Genomic DNA, 11,125 nt, shown 5'->3' on the forward strand with positions numbered 1-11,125 from the left:
AAACGGAGCAAATATTCCGAGAATGGGACTTACGCATTTCGGAGATTTGTGGCGGAGAATCCGCGCGCGGAGGGAAGGAAAGTTTTTTTAAAAAATTCACCATAAATTTAAATATTGTGCTAGAGACTTCGAATTTGTTTCACGATGAAGATAAATGACTGAATATTACTAGACTGTAAGAGTTTTATCTTACAATTGCGTTTTTCGACCATTTCGGTAGAGTCAAATTTGACCGAACGTGGTTTTTTTTCTATTTATCGTGATTTATATGCAAATATTTCAAAAATGAGAATAGCTACAACCTTCAACTATTTATTGTTGTATTATACATGAAATTGCGCACATTTTCATATATAAAACGTTATGTAACGGCTAATTTAAAATGGTGCAAACATTACCACAATCGCACGTATGATTTTTTCGGAAGAGTTACCGCGCGGACGTAAAGAAATGTTATTTTTTTCATAAATTCACCATAAATCGAAATATTGTGCTAGAGACTTCCAATTTGTTGCAAAATGAAGGTAAATGCTTGAATATTACTAGAATATAGGCGTTTTAGCTTACAATTGCGTTTTTTCGACCATTTCGGTAGAGTCAAAATTGACCGAAGGTTGAAAATTTGTCACTTATCATTTTTATATGAAAAATATTTCAAAATTGATAAAAGCTACAACCATGGGTTGTTTTTAGTTGTATTGTGCATGAAATTGCGCACATTTTCATATATAAAACTTTATGTAACGGCTAATTTAAAATGGTGCAAACATTACCACAATCGCATGTATGATTATTTTCGGAAGAGTTACCGCGCGGACGTAAGGAAAAAGTTTTTTCATAAATTCACCATAAATCGAAATATTGTGCTAGACACTTCCAATTAGTTGCAAAATTAAGATAAAATGATTGAATATTACTAAAATATAAGAGTTTTAGCTTACAATTGCGTTTTTCGACCATTTCGGTAGAGTCAAAGTTGACCGAAGGTTGAAATTTTGGCACTTATCGTTATTTATATGAAAATATCTTAAAAACTGATAAAAGCTACAATCATGAGTATTTTTTTGTTGTATTCTACATACAAATGCGCACATTTTCATATATAATACTCTATGTAACGGCTAATTTAAAATGGTACAAAAATTATGTCAAAGTGACGAAATAATTTCAGAGATGTGTCACAGATACTTTTTAGTGCGGCAAGAAAGAAATTCGCGCTTGCGCGCCTGCGTAACGATTGTAAACAAAACAACACCTTGATCGTGAACTCCCAGCATCCCCCAAGGCGCGTGATTCAAGAGTTTTCGGCTGGTAGGCCTAAAAGTATTTTTCCGCGAATTTTTAAAAAAAACTTTTGTATGTCGACGTAAAATACGTCCAGTCGGCACCCGAGAGACAAAAAATGTCGACGTAAAATACGTCCAGTCGGCGTTTAAGGGTTAATATATTTTCATATATGTTAACCGAAGGGGAATTTTTTAGTCGATAAATAATTTGTCGGCTCACAGGTGCGAACCATCGAACCCAACAAATTAAAGACACAAAGTGAAGCCTGAAACCACATTGCCACCGCAAGAGGGTAAAAGTTTTTGCCACCTCTCAACTACAAATAGATATTAAAGGACAATTTTAGCTCGATGTATGTATATGAATCACAGTAATGTGATATGACTCATATAATGGCTACGTGCTGACAAAAGCACTACAGCGTTACCGAGGTCGAGGTGGATTGATGCCGACTCCAAAACAATGAACACCTGAGAGCGACAGGTATTTGTAGTTGATAGGCGGCATAAACTTATACCTTCTTGCAGTGGCGGTGTGGTTTAAGGCTTCAGTGTGCGTCCTAAATTTGCTGAGTTCGATAGTTCGCGCCCATGAGCCGACAAATTTCTTATCGACTAAAAAATTCCCCTTCGGCTAACATATATGAAAACATTAATCCCGAGGTAAAGCGCATTAGATATTAAAGGACGTTTGTAGCTGGAAGTATGTATATGAATCACGGTAATGTGATGCGTCTCACATATATTTTTCTGTTAAAGCAGGATGCATCTCAAGTATAAAAGGCCCATAAAAACACTTATTTATATATTCACCTTAGCTTTAGACCAGAGTGTTTAAGCGGCCTTTTATACTATATATATATATATATATATATATATATATATATATATATATATATATATATATATGTATCTATATATATGTGTATGTGTGTGTGTACATATATTTTATATATATATATATATATATATATATATATATATATATATATATATACATATATATATATATACATATATATATACATATATATATATACATATATATATATACATATATATACATATATATATATATATATATATATATACATATATATATGTATGTGTGTATGTGGGCGTGTGCGCGCTCATAAATCACATGAAGAAGGTTTTGACCTTTGAACAGCCTTAAATCAAGGGAATTTTGGTTTCCTTGCTGCAGAGAACCTGGTTCAAGGGAAAGCTGAATGAGAGATGTCGAACACAATAGACAATACTGGTTGGGGAATGTTTATGAGAAGGAAAGACAAAATTTGAAAGATTTCTTTGAACGACTCAGACTTTGTGAAGTGTGATCTCTGTAAATGCATAATAATATATCATTAGAAGGACAGATCCCAGGAAATAGGCCTCTGTAAACAGTGTCAGAGAGGACTGCTGATGAGAAGAGGTAGAGGAGTGTGAGAAAAGGCTTGTTCAGTGGCAAACGTTCCATGCACCCGCGAGGAGGATTTCTCAACGGAGGCTGAATGTCTTTCACATGGCCATGTGTGATTCATTTCTAATTTAATATGAAACTTTGAGTAAGGTTTTTCTCGAGTTATCTAGTTGATCACTTCATCTGTGGTGGAAATGTGTGCGACATTGCATGTTTGTCTCTGTGACGGGCGATTTCAGATTGAAATGTATGATGAACTTTCACTATAACAGAGGTTGCTAATTTACAGGAAATGATCTAGTAAGATTTAGAAACAACCATGTTTTCTGGCACGACAAACGGATGCTGTTTTCTGTCTATTAATGGACATCGCCTTGCCGTTCTCAGTAAAAGGCTTCCAGATAACGAGTAGATTTAGTGATCAATTTTCCCATATGTTTATGTATAGGTATTTAAAAACCTCCTATATTATATGACTAAAAAAGTAAAGATAATTACATTGTACATTTGTAACGGTAAGCCAAACAGTTGCCATTAAATGACAGTTTCACTCATGACAGACAAGAAAACTTATATGGAGAAAAGCGAGAAAATCTTCCCACTAAGTAAAGGAGTGATATGTTCTATAGAAAGTCAGTAGCCATCTGTCGTCGTCTGACCACCTGTCCCGCTTTGATGATTCCTGACTGATGCCTCTCAAAATTTCCACTTGATGTGACACCTCTCACGTGAATTCATCTCTTTTTCAGAAAGATCATTTCCTAACAGCTCATGCCGGTCTCGCGTAAGTGGTAATACATTAGCAGTACTAGCCAGAGGACCCTGGTTCGTTTTCCATCCTAGGATGAGTTATTGGGGACATACTGTTGAACGTATTGGCACTCTGATCTGTTGTCCTAAGCAGTGTATTATGTACCTAGTAGCCAGTGGAATGCAGTGGGTTACACTCAGCTGTTGGGGAAGAGAGAATAACAGCCGTGGGCAGATCCATGAAAGTAAAGACAACTAACATATACAACTATATGGTCATTGAAAATAACAAAGGAGTGAGACCTCAATAAGGAATCCCCCCCCCCCCCCCCTCCCCGGCACATCGAGATGGAATCAATCCTCATTCAGATATGGTGTGTGTGTGTGTGTGTGTAGCTGTACAGCTTGTGATTGTTTTCAGCTAAAAAATAAACATGAATAATTTTCTTTTGACTTTTATTTTCAGGATCCCTTCCAGCAATGGGAATGCTCGTGGACTGGGAAGAGACGTGTGGGAGATGCATCTTCGCCCAGGTGGTCTCCAAAAACTTTGCCATAGTTTTCTTCGTGACTGCTGTGCGTTCAGAATGTTGGCGTTCTCTTTATCTGTTGAAGTTGTCGAAGTCATATTCATCATCTTTGGATAATATTTTGTGTTATATATCACAAAAGAAACAAGTCTCTGACATGCAAAAGGAATTTGGAGTTTTTTTCACTCCTGTCCTGATATTTTTATTTTCTCGACTGCATCCTTTTCTTCTCATTATGATAAAATGCAATGAATACCGAGATATTGTTCGCCTAAAGTTTTCCTTTTTTCAGGTTGTTTTTCCATATGCTGTAGCTGTGAGTCTCTACAGTATTCTGCTATATTTAGCAATCAAGATGCAGAAAGCTCGTTATGGAGGCAGCTATAAAATCAATGAAACAAGCAAGTCTTCATATTTCCGACTGTCTTTAATGTCTAAAAAGTCAACGAAATCCAGAACATCTTCGGCTTCAAGTGTCAAATCGACTTCTTCCAAGTCAACAGTCCTGACATCAGACACCAATGCATCTGCCGTTTCTGCTGCTAAAGCACAAAGAAGAAGAATAAGGAGACAAGCCATGCAGGAGTACAAAGCCACACTGCCTGGCCTTAGCGAAATGGACAACAGAGCCTCATCAAAGCTTGTTAGTGTCAGATCGGTAATAGTCAATGAAGGTATCCTATCACAAACACAAAACGAGTTAGCTGAAACTGATGGGAAAATGATTTCTCATTTAAAACGAAATCGTCATTCGAGCGAAGTTGGGCAATTACCTTCTCTGGAGAACTTTCAGAGAAATGAAGAGAATGGTGGTCATGCCGAAAGAAATCTGCCAACAGAAAATTTGCAGTGCAGAACAGAAACCGTTGAAGAAGAAAAAGAAGAAGAAGAACATTCGAAATGTAATGCGAACTTAGAATATGCTGAGAAAACTGTAAAGCAATACAGAGAGGACAATTCCATTTCCTCAGAAAATGTCACTGCTCCAGACATCAGCCAGGAAAACAGGCATTGCAACTTTCCCTTTGCCGGTAAAGACCAACCTATGTCTGGCGGCAGCTCAACAGAACACGGAAACATAAAAAGCACATTTAAGACTGCTTCAAAACAATTGTCAGATTCCAGCAAATCGAGCAAAAGCTTGGCATCCTTGCCTTCCAGTGATCTGGAAGACGAGGAGGACAGTCAAGGCGCAGAGTCTCCTCGATGGTCTCTCTTCGCGTACTTCAACCGCGTGGTATCTGACACCAAAGACAAAGTGCTATTTTTCAAGAAGTGCCAAGCTGTGAAGACTGTGTTCCTCATCATTGGGTCTTTCACAGTTACTTATGTGCCTTTCGTTGTAGGAACCCTTATTTACAGCCTCGAAAATGAGAAGAGCAAAGCCCTGTTGCACGCTCTCCAAACTATTCTATTCATCGCCATTGTTGCAAATTCCATTGCAAATCCTCTACTCTATGCTTATGGATATAGTGAGTTCAGAATCAGAACAGAGAAGTTCAAGGGCGTTTTTGCAAGAAAACAAAAACCAAAACTATAAGATTTCAATTTATATGGCATACGAGAGTTTTTTTTTTTTTTCTTTCTTTTTATTGTCATTTCATTTGTATCGTTAGAGTACTTATGAACAATGCCTCCTGGAAATATGCAAATGCGTCTGCTTCCTGTGACAGACAAACCTGTACTTATTAAAGTTTGTTTGCTCTAAAATTCCGTAACACTAATTGATAAGCATATTACATTGTTCCTATCTTATGGGATGATGAACTCCACGCGATAAATTGACGTTAAGATTCTTAAGAGGAAGCATGTGTCATGAAATTGATAATGTTTATCACGTATTTATTTGAACAATTAAATGACATATTTTAGTATTTTACTCCAGATTTAGAACTTAAACACTAACCTTTGACTTTCAGGCTTTGGTCATCTCTCTCTCTCTCTCTCTCTCTCTCTCTCTCTCTCTCTCTCTCTCTCTCTCTCTCTCTCTCTCAAGTTGTCGTTATCCTCCAGTAACACTCTGGTTGAGTACAAATGATTAATATCTGTCTTTAAGACATTTTTCATAAAAGAATCAGTTCGAAAACTTCCTCAAAGCTAAACCAACTTCGCACTAAACAGCCTTTTACTTTCTACCTCAGTGTGATATCCACTCCATTTCATCAAGTCTCATTTATAAACATAATTATTTTGAGTCGTTGATGATTCAAGATACGCAATTTCAATCGGTATGGCAGATGTAATGATCAAATAACTGAATTTTTCATGTTCGCTATTTCCCTATAGCATTTACTATTATTATTAACATTTGTATATCTGGTGTGGGCTTCGACAGTGGCGATTTTCTTTCCCCGAGATGTGTGCATGAATGTGTTTTGATCATTTCAGTTGTAATGTATAATAAAATAATGTCCATTTTTTCAGTCTTTCATTTTGGTTTTCCAAGTGTTGCACTGATGGCAGTAATTGAATCGCAAAAGATCTCCTGAGTAACTGTAAGGGCCTTTACAAAACAGAAATCTACAGGTCGGTGGAAGCCTTCATTTGGCAGCCAATTCATTTCTTTCATCTGAGAAAGACAAGGACTATATATGGAAGATCATCTGATATATCATCCCCTTGGTTTCATATTAATGGATCCACCTTGTGATTTTTGCCAGTGAATCTCACAATCCCGTTCCCAAACGACCTCGCCCAACATACCAGACGGACTCTTTTTATCAGCTGAATAGTTTCCAATTTACAAGAAACTCAAACAACATCGGAAATATCACTTAATCCTTCCATGTTTTCAACAAGCGTTCAAAAATCTCATAGAGAAAATACAATTTTGTCCCGTCAAACGAACAACATAGTTATGATTCTATCAACGGAACATCCAGGTGTAGGGTTCATTCTCAAACTCCCCTGTTTATATACACCCATGGACTATATACTAGGCATGTCATGTATGACCCAGCCTCTAGACTTTTCGTATTCCTGCAGGATAGCAGCCAGCAGCCAGATATAACAACAGAGGAGAAGAAATGACCTACTATGAGATTCAGGGCCTCTGTAACACAGTTTTTTCGCAATAACTTTTATGTATGCATTTCATAAATATAACGCTTATTGAGAATACAAATTATCTACACATAAATTTTGACTGTATTCTGCATTACGCAGGTTGAATAAATTTGGTACTTATAATGTAAAAGTGACTTTTTTTGAAGTCGGGTCAGCTTACTCAGAGAAAATGTTTCGAACGCACTTGTTACGTAACTTTGACAGCATTTCTTCCCTCTTCCTCGATGGATGATTGGGTATACGTAACAATGACATAAAAATTTAAATACAAGCAAAGCAGTACACCTTTATGAACTCTGAAACCTCTCCACTGATAATTGTCATAATGAACAAACCAACAAAATATGTTCTGTCTGGTGGATGGGCGGGGCAACATTTCGTAAAACGGTGTTTACCTTGCTTACGTAATGAATGTTTTTCGACTCTTGACTCGTAATCATTGGCCATGGCGTCGGCTAGATAATTTTTATTGTATAAAAATTAAAACTATCGGGTTTAGGTTATTGATAATGCTGACAAAATTTGTGTGGTTGTAAAATATACATATGTCAACTTTCAGCTACATCCGATGCTTTGATAAGGAGCAAAGTCCAAAAAACCGTGTTACAGAGGCATTGAATCTCAAATGACCACTTTCTTCATCTCCGTGTCCGTTGGAGATCTGACTGCCGGGGTCAGCCATTCTTGGCGTCTTTGTCTTGTTTACCTAGATGCATTCCATGTTAAATTTATACATTCGACTGAAGATGAACCCAAGGAAGGGTTCGAAAGCTTTTATATAGTTTTATAAAGTTTTACTATTGCTACCATCAGTATATTATTGTGGACCTTAAACAGAGCACTACTTGTCTCCTCGTAATTGAGATTTCTACCCACTGGAAGTCTTGTAATCAATTAGCGGCATTGCAGTGCAATCTAGACTCTAGAGGATCATACCTCAAAGTAAGTTCTTTTGCGTTTATGATGCGTTTATGATCCTTTACCAGTTAGTTTCATCAACCAGATAATTTACTTTTTCTTCAAAATAAGTCGAATTTATTCGCAAAGAACTGAACTTATTTGGATACAGATTTCAAATTCACATTTGTATAAAGGGAGTCAACTCATAGCAGCTTTCCACAAAAAGATGAAACTCCTGTGTAAGAAATTTCTGCAACTTCTCTCAAGCGTTCTAGTATCCAAACTTCATCGGTTCGTGTTAACGTATATTACAACTTTCCCCTGTATTATCTCCCAGTGTCTTAGTCTATTTTGTTCAAGGTCCATCCTTACGAGATCTAACACTCTTTTAGTCTACTTATTCTTCGTCTTAATTTTGTTTTGCTTTCAAGGCTCAGTACCACATATCCCCTTCCATTTATCTTGACAAGCATTATCCACAGTAATTCATCGTTTCATCTTTGTTCACTTTTTTGTTACTTCTTAGAATCAAGATTTATTGCCCTTTCAGCCCATTTATATGATTTACAGACAATCGTTGCCAGCGGCTGTGGCTCTCAAAAGGTGCGCCTTCCATTTTTAAAATCAGTTCAGTTATCCCTTCAAATGTTCTAGTTCTTGTTTTTGAAAAGACTCTTCCTTAGAGTTACCTTCCGTTGCCCTACTGATTTATTATTATTATTATTTTTTTTTTTTTTTTTTTTTTTTTTTTTGCTCTATCACAGTACCTCCAATTCAACTGGGTAGTATTTATAGTGTGGGGTTCCGGTTGCATCCTGCCTCCTTAGGCGTCCCATCACTTTTCTTACTGTGTGTCGTCTCTAGGATCACACTCTTCTGCATGATGCCCGGAGCTACTTCAGCCTCTAGTTTTTCTAGATTCCTTTTCAGGGATCTTGGGATCGTGCCTAGTGCTCCTATGATTATGGGTACGATTTCCACTGGCATATCCCATATCCTTCTTATTTCTATTTTCAGATCTTGATACTTATCCATTTTTTCCCTCTCTTTCTCTTCAACTCTGGTGTCCCATGGTATTGCGACATCAATGAGTGATACTTTCTTCTTGACTTTGTCAATCAACGTCACGTCTGGTCTGTTTGCACGTATCACCCTATCCGTCCTGATACCATAGTCCCAGAGGATCTTTGCGTGATCGTTTTCTATCACTCCCTCAGGTTGGTGCTCGTACCACTTATTACTGCAAGGTAGCTGATGTTTCTTGCACAGGCTCCAGTGGAGGGCTTTTGCCACTGAATCATGCCTCTTTTTGTACTGGTTCTGTGCAAGTGCCGGGCATTCGCTGCTATGTGGTTTATGGTTTCATTTTTCGTATTGCATTTCCTACATATGGGAGAGATTATTTCCGTCTATCGTTCTTTGAACATATCTGGTTCTTAGGGCCTGATCTTGTGCCGCTGTTATCATTCCTTCAGTTTCCTTCTTTAGCTCTCCCTCTGTAGCCATTGCCATGTGTCATCGCTGGCTAGTTCTTTAGTCTGTCTCATGTATTGTCCGTGCATTGGTTTGTTGTGCCAGTCCTCTGTTCTGTCTGTCATTCTCCTGTCTCTGTATATTTGTGGATCTTCGTCTACTTTTATTAGTCCTTCTTCCCATGCACTCTTTAGCCACTCGTCTTCACTGGTTTTCAGATATTGCCCCAGTGCTCTGTTCTCGGTGTTGACGCAGTCCTCTATACTTAGTAGTCCTCTCCCTCCTTCCTTTCGTGTTATGTATAGTCTGTCCGTATTTGCTCTTGGGTGTAGTGCTTTGTGTATTGTCATATGTTTCCTGGTTTTCTGATCTATGCTGCGGAGTTCTGCCTTCGTCCATTCCACTATTCCTGCGCTGTATCTGATTACTGGCACTGCCCATGTGTTTATGGCTTTTATCATATTTCCGGCGTTGAGTTTTGACTTATTATTATTATTATTATTATTATTATTATTATTATTATTATTATTATTATTATTATTATACAAGCCAAGCTGCAACTCTCTCTGGAAATGCAGGAAGCTATAAATCAAGGGTCATAATAGAGAAAAGCTGGACTGTATACTTCTGAAAATCAAAAGGTAATTTCCAATCAAGAAAAACATAGAATGTTAAATAAAGGTGCATGTAGTTAAAGTAGCCCAGTTTACCTTCATTCCCATAATTTGCAACATTTACTGATTTTAGTTACATCTCTGTTAGGAGATTCAGCACCCATACCTATATATTCAGGAGAAAGGGTCGAAATTAGGAGAGTGATATCCTCTGCATATACAAAACACTTTCTTTCCAGGACAAACCACATATCGTAAGTCTACCAGAAAAGCTGTGGGCTCAGAACATTACACCAAGAAACATCAGATTATGTTCCTGTATTCTCTATAACGCCCATCAACACCAAGTATAACCTATTAGTTCAAAACCCAATATGACCACAAAGAAATGGGTCACCTCATATTTCCGTTGTACCTTTTCCAGTTTTCTTCATTCTCGTTAACCTTACTCCCAGAAACCTAACGAACATTTTATATTCATTCTTTCCTCGCCCCTTCCTTGTTTCTGTTACCTCACTATTGAATTCATTCTTCTTCAATAACGTTGTTCATATCCCATCAGCTGTCACTCTAAACAGCACATTAGAGTTGCATTCATCAGCTATGCCACAATCTGTTCACTGTTCCAACTCTAGAAGGTTTTTCTCATACATTCTTCTCTGATCTCCCTTTTCACTCCTTCACCTGCAATTTTGAACTCTCGGAGACGAAGAGCTTCCTTCTGTCTGAAATACCTCCCGAACACAGCAGTAGTCTCCTAATCTGAATATTTAAACATCGCGTTACCTTTCGTCCTAAAATCATCTGTTCGTTTGTAACAAGTTCCAAGTCTCATCACATGGCTTTAATTTCTTCTGTGTTTCATTTGTGTCATTTCTATCTGACATTCTGTGTATACCTACTCATACACACAGGATTTTTCCATTCTTTCCAACCTCTATCACATCTGTCATACGGTGAACACTTGGTCTACAAAACATCTTCCAGGTTTCTCACACTTTCTCTGTCAACATTTCCTGGTTTTTATCTCTATTTCCTCTACCGTATTCAGTCATTGTTGTACGAAAACATATGTATGTGTCATTC

General features: G+C 37.4%; 1 protein-coding gene across 6 annotated transcripts in view; it reads left to right on the plus strand.

Annotated features, from left to right (window-relative positions):
• The window catches only part of LOC135218543 (muscarinic acetylcholine receptor gar-2-like), a 70,965-nt gene extending 64,561 nt beyond the window's left edge, over nucleotides 1–6,404 (plus strand). For all 6 annotated transcript variants that reach the window (XM_064254916.1, XM_064254918.1, XM_064254917.1 and 3 more), the window contains 2 exons: nucleotides 3,923–4,032; nucleotides 4,279–6,404. In XM_064254916.1, coding sequence (XP_064110986.1) covers nucleotides 3,923–4,032; nucleotides 4,279–5,526 — 1,358 coding nt within the window. In that variant the 3' untranslated portion in view covers nucleotides 5,527–6,404. The remainder of the gene's footprint in view (nucleotides 1–3,922; nucleotides 4,033–4,278) is intronic.
• The last annotated feature ends 4,721 nt before the right edge of the window (nucleotides 6,405–11,125 follow it).

Source organism: Macrobrachium nipponense, chromosome 9 (genome assembly GCF_015104395.2).
Source record: "Macrobrachium nipponense isolate FS-2020 chromosome 9, ASM1510439v2, whole genome shotgun sequence".
NCBI lineage: Eukaryota > Metazoa > Arthropoda > Malacostraca > Decapoda > Palaemonidae > Macrobrachium > Macrobrachium nipponense.